This window comes from Aspergillus puulaauensis, chromosome 1 (assembly GCF_016861865.1).
Source record: "Aspergillus puulaauensis MK2 DNA, chromosome 1, nearly complete sequence".
Taxonomy (NCBI): domain Eukaryota; kingdom Fungi; phylum Ascomycota; class Eurotiomycetes; order Eurotiales; family Aspergillaceae; genus Aspergillus; species Aspergillus puulaauensis.
The window spans coordinates 4,312,332-4,330,335 of record NC_054857.1 but is presented as its reverse complement, the minus strand read 5'-3'; the positions used below and the strand labels follow the sequence as shown (position 1 = coordinate 4,330,335).

The 18,004-nt window shown below is 52.1% G+C and overlaps 7 protein-coding genes across 7 annotated transcripts; 5 read left to right on the top strand and 2 right to left on the bottom strand.

The window, feature by feature from the left end:
• Positions 1 to 54: 54 nt before the first annotated feature.
• APUU_11714S (aldo/keto reductase family protein) lies at positions 55 to 1,129 on the bottom strand (the record flags this gene model as incomplete). The annotated part of the gene is made up of 2 exons (XM_041697836.1): positions 55 to 536; positions 595 to 1,129. The coding sequence occupies 2 exons, from the start codon at positions 1,127 to 1,129 to the stop codon at positions 55 to 57; spliced, it is 1,017 nt and encodes a 338-aa protein (XP_041551081.1).
• Positions 1,130 to 1,449: 320 nt separating this feature from the next.
• APUU_11715A (uncharacterized protein) lies at positions 1,450 to 2,346 on the top strand (the record flags this gene model as incomplete). The annotated part of the gene is made up of 2 exons (XM_041697835.1): positions 1,450 to 1,570; positions 1,628 to 2,346. The coding sequence occupies 2 exons, from the start codon at positions 1,450 to 1,452 to the stop codon at positions 2,344 to 2,346; spliced, it is 840 nt and encodes a 279-aa protein (XP_041551080.1).
• A 974-nt stretch (positions 2,347 to 3,320) lies between these two features.
• Positions 3,321 to 4,269, top strand: APUU_11713A (uncharacterized protein; the record flags this gene model as incomplete). The annotated part of the gene is made up of 2 exons (XM_041697834.1): positions 3,321 to 3,862; positions 3,912 to 4,269. The coding sequence occupies 2 exons, from the start codon at positions 3,321 to 3,323 to the stop codon at positions 4,267 to 4,269; spliced, it is 900 nt and encodes a 299-aa protein (XP_041551079.1).
• A 3,145-nt stretch (positions 4,270 to 7,414) lies between these two features.
• CCT2 (chaperonin-containing T-complex subunit CCT2) lies at positions 7,415 to 9,178 on the top strand (the record flags this gene model as incomplete). Its single annotated transcript, XM_041697833.1, has 4 exons — positions 7,415 to 7,417; positions 7,472 to 7,629; positions 7,689 to 9,063; positions 9,119 to 9,178. The coding sequence occupies 4 exons, from the start codon at positions 7,415 to 7,417 to the stop codon at positions 9,176 to 9,178; spliced, it is 1,596 nt and encodes a 531-aa protein (XP_041551078.1).
• A 724-nt stretch (positions 9,179 to 9,902) lies between these two features.
• On the bottom strand, positions 9,903 to 11,499 carry APUU_11711S (uncharacterized protein; the record flags this gene model as incomplete). The annotated part of the gene is made up of 5 exons (XM_041697832.1): positions 9,903 to 10,070; positions 10,141 to 10,579; positions 10,639 to 10,880; positions 10,938 to 10,950; positions 11,009 to 11,499. The coding sequence occupies 5 exons, from the start codon at positions 11,497 to 11,499 to the stop codon at positions 9,903 to 9,905; spliced, it is 1,353 nt and encodes a 450-aa protein (XP_041551077.1).
• A 1,040-nt stretch (positions 11,500 to 12,539) lies between these two features.
• On the top strand, positions 12,540 to 14,046 carry APUU_11710A (glycoside hydrolase family 76 protein; the record flags this gene model as incomplete). The annotated part of the gene is made up of 3 exons (XM_041697831.1): positions 12,540 to 12,636; positions 12,693 to 13,390; positions 13,441 to 14,046. 3 exons carry the CDS (start codon positions 12,540 to 12,542, stop codon positions 14,044 to 14,046), a joined length of 1,401 nt encoding a protein of 466 aa, XP_041551076.1.
• A 503-nt stretch (positions 14,047 to 14,549) lies between these two features.
• APUU_11708A (uncharacterized protein) lies at positions 14,550 to 17,870 on the top strand (the record flags this gene model as incomplete). The annotated part of the gene is made up of 2 exons (XM_041697829.1): positions 14,550 to 14,794; positions 14,864 to 17,870. 2 exons carry the CDS (start codon positions 14,550 to 14,552, stop codon positions 17,868 to 17,870), a joined length of 3,252 nt encoding a protein of 1,083 aa, XP_041551075.1.
• Positions 17,871 to 18,004: the final 134 nt, after the last annotated feature.

Here is an 18,004-nt window from a genome sequence, read left to right as displayed (position 1 = left end):
TGATGGCCATATAGACCCTGCGAGCTACTAAATAGAACCTTTTGAGTTTCATGACTATACGAAGTACTCCAGCTCCCCATGCCAATAAACCGGCGCCGTGGCCTTCGTAAGCATCCAAGCTTCCTCAAACGCTTCAACGACATCCCCCGGCAACGGCCCTTTCTCCAAATCTCTCAGGTTATTCTCCATTTGCCCAACACTACTAACACCAATAGCAACCCCGTCATTCCCATGCGGCGCAAATCGCAGCTGCGAGTGATGCCTCGTCCACCTAAACGCACATTCGGCCATGGTCAACCCGTGCTTACTCGCCGCGGCCTCGATAACCTGCACCGCAGCGAACGTCGAGTCCTTGAAATACCGATTCCGGTAATTCTGCCCCGTTGGACTCTGCGCGCTGAAACGTCCTTCTGCTGGGATAGTATCTGCGGATTTGTATTTCCCGGCGAGAACGCCCGCCGCAATGGGGTTGTAGATTACTATATCTAGTCCGTACCGGCGACATGCAGGAATCAGTTCTGGTTCAATCGTTCGGACTGTAAAGCACATATATGTTAGTACTCGAGCCTACCTAATAGAGAATTAAAAACTTACTGAGCGCGTTATACATAGCTTGATAAATCCTCGGCCTCACCCAGCCCCTCTCACAACAAAGCGTCACAATCTCCGCAACTTCATATGCTGTATAATTACTCAAGCCCAGCTGCTTAAACTTGCCCTCGCGATACAAAGCATCCACCTCCCCCAGCGTCTCCGCAAACGGTACTGCGCGGTCAGGCGCATGGAGGTAGAAGATATCCACCCAATGCGTCCCCAGCTCTCTCAACGACTCATTGAGCTTCTCGCGCAGGATAGCCGGTTTATGGAAGCCCGGTTGTAGCGGGTACCATTTGGTAGCGATTTTGAGGCCTCGCTCTTTCCAGCCTGCGGCTGCTGTGAAGGATTCTTGTTCTCGGCCTGTGTAGACTCGCGCCGTGTCGAGTTCGGTGTAGCCCTGGGATTGGAAGGTGGTCAGGAGGTGCTGGAAGTCGGATAGGGAGGTTATGCGGGCGCCGGTGCTGGCAGAGGGGCCGACTGTCATTAGGCCGAGGATTGCTCGGGGCTTTGGGTGTGACTCTGGTTCTGACATTGTGAGGCATTGGTGGTTATGTGTGATAAAGACATTTTGGGGGTGGTTTGAGTATATGAAGGTATTTTGAAATGACGCTTAACCAAACACATCACGGCCTTTGGTGAGAACTTGCTCCGTTCGTTTTTAAAAGGGTTATGAACATGGATATCGAGGATCGCTCGGGTTTGTTCCCGATACTATTGCTTAATTGTTGGAGACGGTTCTGACGCAAAATCGGATGAGATGACGAGACCTGAGGAGAAGGTTATATATTTGAAGCCAGAACCCCGCATGGCTGAAACACATCGGTCTTCAATATAATATCCGTCCCAACGAAGATGACAACTCAGCAAGTCTATATCGATCATCTTCTCCTTCAGTTTAACCAGGAGCAGTTTGAGAATCTCCCGTCCTGGATTTCGGAAAACTTTACTGTGATAAATGGTGGCGTTCATACTGGTATGACCATTCATTCAATCCATGGTTGACCACTACTAACAGACTTCCCCTTACTAGGTGGCCTGAGCCAAAATAAGCTTATCATATTCCGCGACGGAACTTACCTCGAGCTGTACAATTGGGTCACAAAGCCAGATGACTGGAGGAAGCGGTTACCAGGAGACTTCGCCTTGACAGCACTGGACCCAATCTCCGCCGAAGCCAGCAGGGAACGCATTGTGGATGCACTGGAAAACAAACCAGGGGACGGCAAAGTTGGGCTGACGTATTCCCTACCTCAAGACGGAGGGCGCAAAAACGCTGAGGGTGTAGACATCCGCTGGAAGATTGTCAAAGCACGGTACACCCAGGAAGTTTCGACCCCTCCAGACGAATTCTACCCGAGAGGACGCACAGATGCACCCTTCTTTTGCCATGACCTCACTCCGCGCAACCGTCGCGTCACTTTCGATCTGCCCTCTGTGACGCAGCATCCATCTGGGGCTACGGGGATAGATAAGATCGAGGTTCTTGTGCCTAAGGGCTGGCTGCAATCATATACGGATCTGTATACGTCTATTGTTGGAGCTTCTCCACAGCAACACGAGGACGGAGTCGAGTTCCGGCTATCTGCACCAGGCGACGAAGGCTTCTCTGGGACGCTCCGCGTTCGAGCTGCAGAAACGGCCGCAGATGAACAGTTCTTGCGGGAAAAAGGTGTCGGTATTAGTTCTCTTGTTTTGCGGTCGGACACCAGTGGCCCGTTGAGTTTTCCGATCGTCGATTACCTTCAATGACCGCATTGTGCGGGTTTAGGTTGTGATACGTTTTAGCGGCCGTCCGCAACGTGATCGGATTGTGAGGCTAGTGCAACTGAGGTGTATCGGCAGTTTTGCATAGCCAAGCGGCCCAAGCCACTGGAGCCAGTAGTATAGCGTCGCTGGTTGCATCAAATACGAAGATCTTTTGGATCCTGGGGCGATCCGTGGATCGGATTCCGATCGGGCGGTGGTAGCCCAGCGTAGTCAAGCATTGAACCAACCGCTCATGGAGACAATCTCGTAATCCGACCGTTGCGACACAACCGTTGCATCCCGTGGTTCCTGGCTTGGACCTGGACCGTACGGAGTAGACGGGGGCGTATTCGAGAAGTAAGGCTAGTGGAAATAGCGTGATGCGAGGACAGATCAGTTTTACCTGGCAAATGACCACGCATCCGGCACAACGCAAGCGGAGGCGTTGACTGGAGCTGGTCTGGACTCTGGACCAGTTCCCCCTCACCAGAGGCAACCAGGCTCCCCATTTGCTCGTTAAAGACGAAACAGCAGCGACAGCGACGAAGCGAGGGAGAACGAGGAGCGGCAGCGCAGGAGAGGGGAAGCAAGACACACACAACTTGGAAGACTTGGAAAGGAAAAAACAGCCGGCTTCCAGGGCCGTTCTGGACCAATATTGGCCCCCATATAAATAGAACCTGTTTTTGGCCTTTCCCTTTCTGCTCGTCCACCAGATCGTAGTTAGTGAGTGAGGGAAGTGCTGACTGTTTCTTGCCGCAACCGGGACTGGGATGGACCGTGTCTCATCCTTAATCTCTTCGTCCACAATAATCACAGTCACAGTCACAGCCGTCGTCGGCCTTCTCGTCCGCGCCGCTCGTTAATTAATTTGTCTTTTCCCACTCCGCTCCCTCCTTCAGCTCTCGTACATCCCAATAATGCTGGCGTACTGACAAGCGCAAGCCGCACATTCTTCACCGGTCTCCACCGCCGACATGCCATCAGGGTCTTCAGGGTCCTGGTCCTTCTCGCTCAGGGCTTCATTCCTAACGCTATTTTACCTGACCCTCGCTTTTACCACCTCCGTTCTCGCCCAAAGTGAGGATGTCCAACTACGTCCTTCCGCCGCTTCCGACTCGTTTCCCGCCTGTGGTGTGAACTGTGAGATTCTCGCCCAAGCCGACGATGCCTGCACGCCTCCCACTGTCCCAGCGACAAACCGACAAACCTACGTTTCGTGTTTCTGCCAGTCGGCCCTGATTACGGGGTTGAAGAGCAATGCGCAGAGCGTATGTGGCACCTGCACGAGCCAGAGTGATAGTCAGAAACTGCAGAAGTGGTACGTCGACTTTTGCAACAGCGGCGGCAAGACGGGCAGCAATTCCGGGAACTCAAACTCTAATAACGACGGCGGAAACAACGACGGAAACAACAACAATAACAGCGGCAACAACAACGACAACAGCGACAGCAATGACGACTCAGACACTTCGGCCAGCTCCAGCTCGTCGTCAAATAAATCGGCACCAAAGTCATGGTTAGTTTTCTCCCGCCCAATTATTGTGACAGCTTATAACAAATTCCAGGTGGGATGGCCACTGGAAATGGATAGTTATGGTCATAGTCCTCGCTGGTGCATTCACAACAATCGCCGTCGTCGGAGTCTGGCTGAAGCGACGCCACGACAAAAAATACCCAAATTTGTACCACGCGGGTGCGAGCGACAGCAGAGTATTTCAAAACCGTAGCCATGATTCCGCTGTGCCGGGCGCCATACCGGGCGTGCTTCCAGCGCGGCACCACGACTCTGTGAATACAAATTCCTTCGCTAGCAGCTCCCGAACAGAATACGTCCCGCCAGCCGCTCGACAAGCGCCCGCGCCGTCGCGTCTGCAAAAATCGCAGGGTGTAAACGATATCGAAATTAGAGAGGCCCAGCGGTGATGATTTCCTCCGCGCTCTTGGCTGATCAGATTACTACTGCGGGCTCTAGAGATCCAACCAGGACCGGCTTGATCCTGACCCGCTTGTTTTCATAGTTTTGCCGACAATTGCATATACCTGGCGTTCTGCGTCCGTGCGTCGTTCATCCATTTTCACTTCTTGGATTTTTTTTCTTCCTCAGAGGGTATGCGTACAGTTTACTTCGTGCATTCGATCCCGCCGTACCGTGTTCTGTTCTGTCCTGTCCCATCCTCTGGGCATCTGTCTATACAACTGTTTTTGCCTTCTTGCGTGTACCTTTTGGCAACCCTCTTTCCCCCATCTTCCTCCGAGTCGATGGATGTCTACTATGAGCTAGTGATGAACAAACCTTGGGAATAAACGGTGGAGAGAAATTCCCACCAATTCCACTTCTGGCTCGTTTCCATACCTATTCCTTCCTACTAAATGAGCCGTTGAATTGCAGATGCTCGGGAATTTGGCACCGCCCGAATTATCCATTACTTCTGCATGCTGGTACCAAAATAAAGACATATCAATGACGCCGACAGTGTAGCGGGCCGAATACTTCAATGATCATCAGCCGAGTGTTTTTGCGATGCAAACCTGGTATCAAATCCTTCATTGATTAATGTCGTCCATTGTTTCAGGCCAGACGGGACAAGGCTCTCTACAGCACGCAAATAGAGCCGTGCGCGGGGTTAATTGTAGCACAGCAATACTTACTACTTCGCAGGCCAACAAGCAGAAATCCGAAGCGACATAATTGCTGGCTAGTATGGCAGACCAGATATGGTATTTACTAAGTACAGGCAGAAAGGTAATGGTATATTTCTCGAATAGATCATCAAATCGCTAGCTAGCTACCTAATATAATGCAAAAATAACCCTTCACGAAACAGTAATACTAACAATCTTCACATCGACCTCGGGCTTCTCCTTATGCGTCTTAACATTTTCAATCTTATGCACAACATCCAACCCCTGCACCGCACGGCCAAACACCGTGTGTTTCCCATCCAACCACGGCGTTTTCTCTGTCGTAATAAAAAACTGACTTCCGTTGGTATTCGGCCCCGCGTTCGCCATTGACAGTGTATACGCCTTGTCGTGCTTGAGAACAGAGAACTCGTCCTCGAACTCCCCGCCCCAAATCGATTCTCCGCCTGTGCCGTCGCCGAGCGGGTCACCGCCCTGGATCATGAATTTGCGGATCACGCGGTGGAAAATCGTGTTGTTGTAGTAGCCCTGGCGGGCGTGGGTGGTGAAGTTTTCGACGGCCTTGGGGGCTGCGGAAGGGAAGAGTCGGAGGTGGATGTCCCCTAGTGTGGTGTGGAGGACAGCGGAGGTACCTAGCTCGGCGGTTTTCTGGGCTGCGGTCGTTGATGCAGCTGAGGCAGCATCGCGGGGTCGTTCGTTGTGGACATCGCGGGTGGATTTGGAGATGTCGGTTTCGTTGGTGAAGAGGTAGAATCGGAGTTTTGCGAAGCCGGTTGAGACAAGGATGGGGTCGCGCTCTTCGGCTTCGGCAAGGAGTGGGTTTGAACTGGCCGCCATGGAGACGGTCACGATGCCCTTCTTCTGGGGCTGTCCTTGGTACATGGCTAGGTTGAGGGGGCGGAAGGGTTCGTCTTTGGCGTAGACGCGCACAACGCGGTTGGTGTACGTGTTGATGCATTTAATGCCATACAGGGAGCCATACAGGATGAAGTGGTTGGATTCGTCGAAGATAACGTTGATCTTGGGCTTAGTGACGGGGTTTTCGAGCTCGCGCTCGGCGGCGAGACGGCGACCGAATTCAACAGTTTCGAGGGTATAGATCGCTGTTCCAGCTTGCTGCATGTCTGTGATTGTGGATAGAGATTCGTCATACTTTCGGTATAGCTTTCCTGAGGCGAAATCGAAGACGCGGACTTGCCGATCCGGGAACGAGACGGTTGCGAATTGCTTTCCTGACGGGGAAATGGTTAAAGAGGCCGGTGCAGATTTGGCTTTCTTAAACTCGAAGAGATTGGTAGAAGACTTGAGCTCAAATACGTTGTCTGGCTTCTCGAAAGAACCGTCTGAGGCTCTCCAGTACTCGATCATTCCCGACTCATCTGCTGATAAGACACAATCGTAGGCATTGTTGAAGGCGATGGCCGCCACTGGGCTTCGGTGGATGTTTTTCAGAGTATGTAATGGGGTTGGATTCTCGCCGCGTCCGTCATATATTTGTATTAAACTGCTGGCTTCGTCGGTCACGGCTAGGAGTGGTAGAGATGCGCCGCGGGGATGCACCCAGCAGATGCAGCGGGGGTCGAATTCGAGAGTCAGCATAGCAAGCAAGTCTGCAATTTAGTTAGCATTGTAGCTTTATAATACATACATTCCGTTAGCATACCGAATGTAATCACATCGAAGATCTTGACCGTCTTGTCTGACCCTGTCGTCGCAAAGCTTCGTCCATCCGCGCTCACACTGACGTTTTTGATCTCGGTGGAATGAGCGCGGAACTCCTTCACAAACTCGACTCCGACAGCCATCTTCTTCCAAAACTTCACTACTCCATCAATCGACGACGTAATTAAGAAGTCTGTATGTGGCGTCACTGTCGTAAAGGATAATTGGTCCTTGTGCATGAGCGACTTGGAGTACCGAGGCGATACGGGCAGCGCATTCACGTAAACCTTCTCAAAGGGAAGCTTCCTTCGCTTCTTCTTGGGCGCATCGGCGGACGGTAAGGCAGGACCGAAGTCATCGTCAGAGGAGGAGTCGTTTCCTATTCAACGGTCAGCGGCGTTTTGGGTAATGGAGAGAGAGAGCTAGCTGGTGCTAGACGTACCATCTTCGCCGGCGTCTACTTCGGAATGAGGCCGCTTGTTCTGTGCCAATTTGGTCTGCTCGTCTTCAGCCACCATTTTCAAGAAGAAATATTGTAGAATCTCTGAAAACCCGGGAATTGGGGAGAGAATCACAGGGAAACCGACTGGAAGATGAGAGAGGCTCGAGGGCGGTCTGAAGCTCGGACCACATCGCGAACTTTTCTGGGTTGTCCCGCATCGCTCCAATTATTGTGGGAGACTCTCCGCCTCTTCTTCAGCATCCCTGAGCTACCACCTTCCCCTCCCTGGTAGTATTTTCTTCCCTTTTATAATCATTAATTATGGTGAGTTTGCTGGAGTCACTTTCAATTCACTCTGCTTTATACTGACCGGCTTAGGCGTCTTTCGCCAATCCCACGCAGATCTTTGCGGACGATGTTATCGAGGAGAAAGGAGAGAACGCCCGTCTCTCTGCCTTCGTTGGTGCCATCGCCGTCGGAGACCTCGTCAAGAGCACACTGGGTCCCAAGGGAATGGACAAGATCTTACAATCAGCGTTAGTGGCCGATATCCTGTGCATGGCGGGGTTATGATATACTGACCGACGGTCTGCAGGTCGACCGGAGAAATTCTCGTTACGAACGACGGTGCTACCATCCTCAAAGCGATCGCTCTCGACAATGCGGCAGCAAAAGTACTAGTGAACATTTCCAAGGTCCAGGACGACGAGGTTGGCGATGGAACGACCTCCGTGACAGTATTGGCTGCGGAGCTGTTGCGGGAAGCGGAAAAGCTTGTCAACCGCAAGATTCACCCTCAGACTATCATCGAAGGATACCGCATAGCCAGCCGTGCTGCTCTGGAAGCCCTGGACAAGATTGCTGTTGACCGCAGCGAGGACCTGGAGAAGTTCCGCAAGGACCTTCACTCGATTGGCCGTACTACCCTCAGCTCCAAGGTTCTGGCTCAGGACCGCGACCACTTCGCTACGCTTGCCTGCGATGCCGTTCTCCGACTTCGTGGATCAACCGACCTTAGTCACATTCAGATTATCAAGAAGGCCGGTGGAAAGCTCAGCGACTCTTACCTCGATGAGGGTTTCATTCTGGATAAGAAGATCGGTGTCAACCAACCGAAGCGTCTGGAGAACGCTAAGATTCTCGTTGCAAACACAGCCATGGACACGGACAAGGTGAAGATCTTCGGTGCGCGCGTTAAGGTCGAGTCAACAGGGAAACTTGCGGACTTGGAGAAGGCGGAACGTGAGAAGATGAAGGCCAAGGTTGAGCGGATCAAGTCGCACGGCATCAACTGCTTCGTCAACCGACAACTTATCTACAACTGGCCCGAACAGCTGTTCACCGAGGCCGGTATTATGTCTATCGAGCACGCCGACTTTGACGGCATCGAGCGTCTGGCGCTGGTCACCGGCGGTGAGATCGCTTCGACCTTCGACCACCCTGACCAGGTCAAGCTAGGACAGTGTGACGTGATCGAGGAAGTTATCATCGGTGAAGATACCCTTATTAAGTTCTCCGGTGTGGCCGCCGGTCAGGCCTGCACAATTGTCCTCCGTGGTGCTACAGAGCAGCTTCTCGACGAAGCCGAGCGCTCGCTCCACGATGCTCTGGCCGTGCTGTCCCAAACCGTCAAGGAACCCCGTGTGACTCTTGGAGGTGGTTGCGCTGAGATGGTCATGTCCAAGGCTGTCGAACAGGCCGCCCAGAACACCACTGGCAAGAAGCAGCTCGCTGTTGACTCATTCGCCCTCGCTCTGAGACAGCTCCCCACAATCCTGGCCGACAACGCCGGTCTAGACTCTAGTGACCTCGTTACCCGACTACGACAGGCAATCAACAACGGCATGACCAGCTCTGGACTGGATCTCCTTACGCCTGGCGGTGGCATTGCTGACATGCGTGAGTTGGGTGTCGTGGAAAGTTACAAGTTGAAGAAGGCCGTTGTGTCGTCTGCTTCCGAAGCGGCTGAGGTAAGATCCCATTACTTATATTGAACTAAACTTCCACTAATTAATCGTCCTCTAGCTTCTCCTCCGTGTGGACAACATCATCCGCTCTGCCCCCCGTCAACGCCAGCGGATGTAAGCCTGGGTAGTGTGAGAAGAAAGAAATAGGATTTTAATCAAGTGAAATGAACAACTGGATATGTGAATAGATGCTCTACCCGAGCATAATCACCATGTTATAGATCCGACTTTTACGAAATAAAAGCAGCACACCAAAATGACATTTCTCCTTGTCAGGCAGGTACGATCGAGAGAACCAGGCCGGTAGCTCCTTCCTTCGTGAGACTGAGATAAATATCCAAGAGAAGGGGCAACCGTTGCTCCTTCCAAGTCAAGTAATCGCACCTTCCTATCTTAGTAGTCGTTCTTTCCTTAAAATCGTAACCCTGGTGCAACACTCTTTGTAAGGTAAGTGCGACTGCCTGGGTCGAGGCTTGTTTTGATAGCGTCAGGTATATTTCCACATGGAGAAACTATGGAATATCAGCCCCATCCACCCTGTCTGTAAGGATGGAGAGGAATCGTTCATTGAAATTGGGGGGGAGGATGTTAGCGAGGATGGGGTTGTTGAGATTGATATCTGACCGGTTGGCAGTGTGGGAAATCAGTGGATGGTCAGCCATAGGTAGATTTCATTACTACTAGTTTACTATAGATATCTCAGAAATTCCCGTCTTGCACATTCAAATGTTTATATTAACAAAGATCTGACCAGGTACGCAGTGCTTGATATCTATCAACGGCATAAGACGGACAACGTCCTTGCTGCTTAGTACGGATTACACCGGGTAGATGGTCAAGCCCTACAGCCTCTTCTTCAAACTCATATCCGTCTTCAACCGGATAGCCGCTGCCAACACTGCTGAAGTGAAGGCCAATGACCCAGCATAGAAGATCGCAGGTCTATACGCGTTAATTCCACCCTCGTTGCCACCAGAAGCCTCGAGGATGTACCCTGCAATCGGGGCACCCTATGCCAACCGGTTAGTAAAGATACAACATCAACTACTAGACAGCAATATGTTCTAAGATGTGACTTACAAGTAAATACCCCCCAGCCCATCCCGTAACAATCATCGCCATGGCGACACTCACCCGCGCAGACCCAAATACATTCCCTACAACCGTAGGCATGGTCGAGAAAAACCCGCCGTTCGACATGCCGTTAATGATGACGAATGCGACGAGTGGCCCTATAGAGCTAGAGACGGGCCACAGGACAAGCATGCTCACGGCGCTGAGGAGGAGGGAGATGAAGAGCGTATTCAGCGGCCCTAGTGTGTCGCTGCAGTATCCGCACATGAGCCGGCCGAGCGCAGAAGAGAAGTTGAATGCAGCGACTACGCCGGCACCGACGGAGGACTTCATTCCCAGTGAGGAGGTGAACAAGGGGAGGAAGAAGGGTGGGACGAAGAGCGGGAACATGGCGATTGCGCCGACGAAGAAGAGGAGCGTGAAGCGGGGGTCGCGGAAGAGGCGCCTGTGGGTATTAGTTACTATGCCGTAGATGTCTATACAGAACGGAAAGAGGCTAAGTACCATTCAATAGCAGCGGACTTGCGGATTGGCACACGCTCTTTGATAAAGAGGGCTGCTGGGATGCCCGTGGCTAGGGTTAGTAGACCCAGTGTCCTGAATGTCCAGGCAACGCCAGTACTTTGGATCAGCGCGTCGACGATGAAACTGATGACTGCTCCACCAAGACCTCCCCCAGCATAGACGATTCCATTGGCGATTCCGCGCTTAGCCTTAAAATACTGGGCTGGAATAACTGCTGAGACCTATATAGAGGTGTATGGTTAGTGTCGCAAACAACACATCCACTTCGGACATCTCACCATAAAGCAAAGACTACAATACTCAAATCAGCAAAATTCTAGTAACAAGAAAGGGGAAAAAAATCACATACCTAATCCCCAGTCCCATAACTGCCCCAGCAGTAACAAATAGCCCCCCAATACTCTTCACGGCAAAGCCACTCAAGATCTCACCCATGCCCAACAACACAACCCCAGACACCGCACAAACCCGCGCCCCCAACCAGCGAATCAGCCTCGCATTAATAATTCCCAGGAACGAGATACAAGCGACGGCAAGCGAGCCAACAAACGCCAGTGTCGACGACGACGAAACGCCCTCTTTGACGAGCGCGGCTTGCAGAACACCCCAGCTATAGGACGTCCCTACGAACCACCACGTCATGACGGCGCACGCGGATACAGCAATCCAGCCGTACCCACCGTCTGGGACCTCAGAGTCGGCAATTGCAGAGGCTTGCATTAGGTCGTTGGGTTCGGATTCTGGGGCCGTTGGTTCCGCTCGATGGGCGCGTTCTTCTGCTCCGCCTAGGGAACGGAGCTCCACCGAGGTGGTTGTTGATGATTGTAGTTGATTAGCCATGGGGTGGTGTCTCAATTGGCGATAATTTCAGTAAGATGATGGCGATGCTTGAGGGGTGAAGAGACACGGTGAGTGTTGAGCAGCTCTTATTTGGAGATTGTGGGGCGTGGCCGTCATAGGGCGTAGTCTCTGATTGATCTGCGTGGTTCGAGAAAAGGTGAGCGTGGCTCAGAGTTAAACCGGATTTGTCACTACTAATTCCATACAAAGTTATAGCTTATCATGGCTTGAATTTGGAATTGAAAATATTTAGCATATTTGCCGTCTAGTGTGGTGCATTTCCATCATTTTGGACTTGGTTTAAGGTACCCGCTTGTCGTGCTACTGCTGCATTACTAGTGGGTGGCCTGCCTTGTAGGCCTAGATTGGTGAGTGGCCAGTGCGCTATATCTATACAAACCAGAGCTAGACGCATGCTGGACAGTGCATTCTCTTATTACGCACATTCAATATCATGGGTTCTAGGTCTGTCGGGCAATATTCCGTTCCAGTAATCGGCATGGGTGGGCATATCGAATAACTTCACTTTTGCATTGCCACGGCCGGCGATTCCTATTAGGGTATCGTAAGAATTTGAAGTTTGTACTTCTTACCAAGATCAAATATCCCGGACGTATATTCCAGGTGGGACGGCACTTTGCAAAAGGACAAAGACAGCCTCATTGGGCGTCACCACTGTATTTCCGTTCCTGTCGGTGGTTTGGTCGGGGCCACAAAGTTTGTCCTCATAGAGTGTATTCATGACACTGGTTTAGCGTTTCGCTAAAAGGTTCTTTTGTAGAGTCATAAGCATCCTCGCACCTCTTATCAGACGTCTCTCCTACCGCCTCTCTTCCTCTTTTTATATCTTGCAACAGCGGCTTTATACCAGTGGATAATATCAGAGACTTACCAAACAGCTCTCTTCTATCGTTATATTGGTGATATATTTGATAGTGCCATATTCGCGGATCTCGTTTTTGATAGCTACTTCGTCAGTCTCGAACCGTTCTGTTCGGCATCGTCTTTCTTCCCTTCGATACGCGCACGACATCCTCAAGATGCAACCCTGTAAATGGCTATGGCCATTTTTCCTGGCTGTTTTCGTGACCATCCAGAAAACATCCAGTGCTCTAGACGTCGATATCCAAGACCCAGGTAAGCAAGCCTTCCACCCTGGCCAAACAACCCAGACTAACCTCATCAACACGCAGAATCCATCAAGCAAACCGCAAGGACCGTGGCCCATAATATGATGGCGCACTACCACGGCAACGAACCCGGCAATATCCCAGGCAAAATACCCGACACCTGGTGGGAAGGTGGTGCGCTCTTCATGGCCCTAATCCAATACTGGTATTGGACCGGTGACCCAACCTACAACGAAGTGACGACGCAGGGTATGCTCTGGCAAAAGGGCGAAAGGAACGATTTCTTCCCGCGAAATTGGAGCGTATATCTGGGCAATGACGACCAGATGTTCTGGGGCACGGCGGCTATGACTGCCGCAGAGTTGAATTTCCCGGAACTTGAACAAGGCCAGCCATCATGGGTTTCGCTCGCGCAGGGGGTGTTCAATACTCAGGTTCCGAGATGGGACAATACCGTTTGTGGTGGAGGCATGAGATGGCAGATCTGGCCGTACCAAGCCGGGTATACCACGAAAAATGCGATTTCGAATGGCGGGCTGTTTCAACTTGCTGCAAGGCTGGGGAGGTATACCAAGAATCAGACGTATATTCGGTGGGCAGAGAAGATATGGGATTGGAGTGCGAGGACGCCGCTGCTTACAGGCGATTGGGTTATTGCTGATACGACGAGTATGGAGGACCACTGTCTTGATCATGGGGATCAGCAATGGACGTATAATTATGGGGCTTATTTGAACGGGGCAGCGTATATGTATAATTTGGTAAGTTTGCCATTCACTTTTGGTGTTTAAGACATGGCTAACAATCTTAGACCAACGGTGCTGCGAAGTGGAAAGCTGGTATTGATGGCTTGCTGGGGACGGTCTGGGGAACGTTTTTCCCCGGTGGAGGCGCCATGTCGGAGATCGGGTGTGAGATCTCAGAGACTTGCGACAGGAATAAAGATCTATTCAAAGGCCTCCTCTCATCCTGGTTGACCTTTACAGCCACCATTGCACCATATACTGCGGACAGTATCATCCCCCGAATTCAGCAATCTGCCATCGCAGCAGCCGGCCAGTGTTCGTACGGGAGAAGCTGCGGGCGACGCTGGAACCTCGACGACTGGGACGGTAGCGCAACGATGCAGTCTGATATCAGTGCCTTGAGCGTTCTTTCTTCGGCAATGGTCACCTTCAAATACGGAGCTCAGCCATTGACCCCCGAGACTGGAGCTACTAGTAAGAGCAGTCCGAATGCCGGTAGAAACAAGGACAGAATGCCGGGCCAACCACGTCCTATCACGGCTGGTGATCGCTTTGGCGCAGCCGTTGTGACTCTCGTGTTTCTCGCCGCCTGGTGGACGGGCTTTAGCTGGATGGTTAGGGAGGATAAGCGCGATCCATATTGCTGTTTTGTTCCTTGTCCGATGGTGTGATTGGGCTGATGGTGTTTGTTTCACTTTCTTGTGTTTCTTTGCGGAATGTTACGAAGTCCAATGGGTTGGCTAGGCTATTGTATATCGAGACGAGGGCTGGATTGAAGAAAGATAAACCATACTTCGAGCAGTGCAGATAAGATAAGTGATGCAGCTGTGGATAGTTGTAGATAAGAGTGGAGAGAGGCTGCTGGCGGTGAAAAGACAATCGGGGCAGTTCCGCGTTCCTGGATTTCTCTCACGACAAGCCTCACAGTCCAGGTCAATACTGTAACAACCACCCCGCTTAAGACAATTCAATTCTCTCTTTTCCTTTCTTGCTTTGTCTCGTCAGTGTTACTCTTGTGTTGCCTCCCCTCAACACTCCCTTGCCTCTCCTCCGCCTCCTACCAACCACCCGCGTGTTCCTCCACCAACTTTTCCACGAGCTCCCCCACGACCTGATTATGACCTCTCCGCATTGAAACACCTAATACCGTGATCGCAACCCTCTGTCTCCGAACATGGTTTTCCTACGACTCACCGTCAAGGTCTACCCCCGAGACCAGGCGCCACCCTCCAACTCTTTCTCCTTCCGCTCGCTGCTGGGCGATCGCGAACGCGACGATGCCAGCCGCGCTTCCTCCAACACAACGGCCGGAAAGCCCGCGAGCTTTCTGATCGTCCTAGAGAATCCGGAAGAAGTCACACTGGGTGGGTTGGCCGGAATGATAAGGGAGAAATGGAGGAAGTTGAGGCCGAGTGTAGAGTGAGTGTTACCACCTGTTTTTGCGACTCCGAAGAAATCGTGTATGTGCTGACTCGCGCTTGGTTCTAGATCTCTTCAGATCAAGAAACTCCTCGATGATGACCATGAATCCGATGACCTCGATACCGATATGACGGTTGCGGATGTGTTTGTGGACAATGGAAAGGCGCGTGCCGATGGCCATGACCAACGCAGGGCCGTTCGTGTTATCCAGAAGCCAGCCAATGGAGAAGTGTCTCCCGTGCGGTTCCCTTCGGTTACGCAGGATTGGGATGCTGCGGCTGAGCACTACGAAATCCAGCGCCAGAAGAAGCAGCAGCAGGAGGCGGGACTTGCTGTCAAGAAGCTGGGTGCCATTGCGGAAGAACCTCAAGGAGGACATGGCTCAACATCGCCGGTGGATTTTGGGGACTGGTCTAATTATACTCCTAATCGGACCCATCGCAGAGACATCCCCGTGTCCTCTGTTGAGAAGGATGATGAAATCCCTGTCTCGCCATCTCAGCCACCACGCCAGTCATCAACTCGGGAATTTTCACGGGAACTCAATGGTGAAGATTCCAGTGCTCCTCAGGGGCACCGTATGGGAAGCCAAGAGCTTGGTGATTCGCCTCGTTCGTCTCGCGCAGCAACACCGAAGAAGCCTACCCCTACCAGACGTGATTCAGCGCATAGTCGGGGGTCAACAACTCGATCCGGAACCGGCGACGCCCGTGATTTCGACTCCCCTGCACTACAGTTGAGACACGAGCACACCAATTCGGTATCTCCACAGAAAAAGCCCGCTCCGGAGGTGGCCAAGCCCAACGCAATCTCCCTGGACGAGGAATCGCGAAGCGAAGATGAATCTTATTCGAGTGACGAAATCCCCGAAAAGAATGACAAGGATAAAGCGGATAAGGACGGTGACATTGCTATGGGCGAAGATTCTACGCCTAATAAGAAGCAGTCTCCGGTGGCTGCTAAGCAGCGCGCAACTGCCGTCGAAATACCCGCTAGCTCTGCTGCCACCGACTCGCAGTTGCGAAAGCGCAAAAATAGTGCCGACCACACATCTCCTCACAAAGAACCGCGCTTGGATAGAACTACCCCTCCCGCTGCCGTAAATGGTGACAAACGACTCAACAACCTTTCTCCTGGGACCCCTAGATTCAGCCCGTCAGGAAGGCGACTGGGGGGGACGGAGTCTTTCACCGGAGTTGCCCGCCGTCTCAGTTTCTCGGAACGACCATCAGAACCTCCTAGCCACGGCTTGGGACTGGGTATTACCAGGAGTCCACCTAAGAAGCCATCGGTATTAGTTGATCTGTCTCAGAATTCGACGCAATCGGGTGGAGATGTTCCTCAAAGCACTCCGATACCCACCAGTAGTGCACCTACAGCTCGGCAGGGTTCAGTCACGCAGAATATCTCGACTCCGGCAAACGTGCAGAACCCGGCCGATAAGTTGAAGAATTTACACTCTGCCTTACGAAAAGATGCCTCTGTTGAGAGAAACTCTGTGCGCCGCTCAGTTTCATTCGCAGGGGACGATGATGTTCATATCACGGCCTCGCAGCCGGCACCAACCTCAACACCCATGGAAACAGCCAAGCCTTCTGAGACCGGACCGGCCTCGGAGAAAAGGAGATCTAGCGGGTCAATGGTTTTCCCTCCAGGTGTTTCCATGGAGCGCATTGCTCAGCTTGAACGCGAGGCAGAGGAGAAAATCGAACGCCGGAAGAATGAGCGAGCCGAGTTTGAGGGAAAGATCAAGGCTGTTGAGAAGGACAAAACCAAGTCGGAGTATGCGAAGAAACTCAAGATGGCGTACAAAACCTGGCAATCGATCCTCACTAATGAGAAGAACGGCCGGAAGAATCGCGCGGAAAGTGCGGCTAGACTTGAGAACGAGCTCAAGAAACAACGAGCAGAGATCAAGAAGATGGAAAATTCGATGAACAAACCGCCGTCGCAGGACAAGGTAACGAAATCGCAAACTCAGAAGCCCGTAAAATCTCAGACGGATACAAAGAAGGATACTCCAGGGTCGTCAAAGCGGAGTTCTACACCATCTACCGATGAGACGAAGAAATCACAGTCTTCTCAAAAGTCTCCGAAGCCCCAACAGGATGCGAAGGATGATGCTTCGGCATCACCAAAACCGACATCCGCACCGGCTACTGATCGGAACACGAAATCACCAGTAAGCATTTCGGGTTGGAATGCGATCAACGCCAAATCCCCGACGAGCACTGCAAAATCAGCCGCTCCCACAGCGAACGGGACTGCCCCCAAGTCTACTCCCAAGGAACCTACCGCACGTACAGTAGCAACTAGAACTCTGTCAGGATCAAAGGCATCCAAACCGGCATCAATTCAGTCGCAGAACTCGACAGCGTCCGATGAGATCGATCTACCCGCTATGAAGGTGCAAGCCCGCACCAATGCCAATCCAACTAAGAAGGCCGCTCAGGAGCCAGTGGAGGTATCTTCGTCATCAGAGTCCGAGGAAGAGACCTCCTCAGATGACTCCTCCGAATCCGAGTCCGAGTCCGATTCCTCTGACGAAGAGACCAAGAACAAGATGCCAGGCGCCGCGACATCATCCTCAACTAAGTCTCCACAGAAGGCCAGCAAAGCCGCATCTCCTCCCTCTGCCCAACGAACCACCAAATCCCCCGCCCCATCTTCACAGCAAACATCCCAGGCTCCGTCCCAGGGCGAAAGCTGGCGCTGGCCCAGAGCCTCCCAAGCCTCATCTACCCGCCTTTCACTCAAGAGCATAAAGGGCGAAGTCGCAAGCCAAGCCCAAGCCCAAGCGGCTGCAAAGGTAGCTCCTCAGAAGCGTGGCCAGCCACGTAAGGATCTCTTCTCGCCGCCTGATAGCGACTCGGATGAGACGGAGAGTGAAAGTGAAAGCGAGAGCAGCAGTAGCAGTGACGACAGTGATAGCGGCAGCGACGATAAAAAAGGCACTGGTGCTAATGGGAGCAAGCGCAGCAACAGCCCCGGTAGTGTTGCTGATGCCGGCGACATTATGTCTAGCGGACAGGTTCAGAAACTGAGGCCTGCGCGCCTTGGGGGAAGAGTTTAGGGTATTGAAATCGTTGGATTCAGCGCAAGGACGTTCAGCCACTCCGCCTGTGGGAAGGCTTTTGTTTGCTTAAGTATTGGAGGGAATGGCCTGATATGGTTCGAGATTTGTCTCGTCCATTTTGTATGTATGTA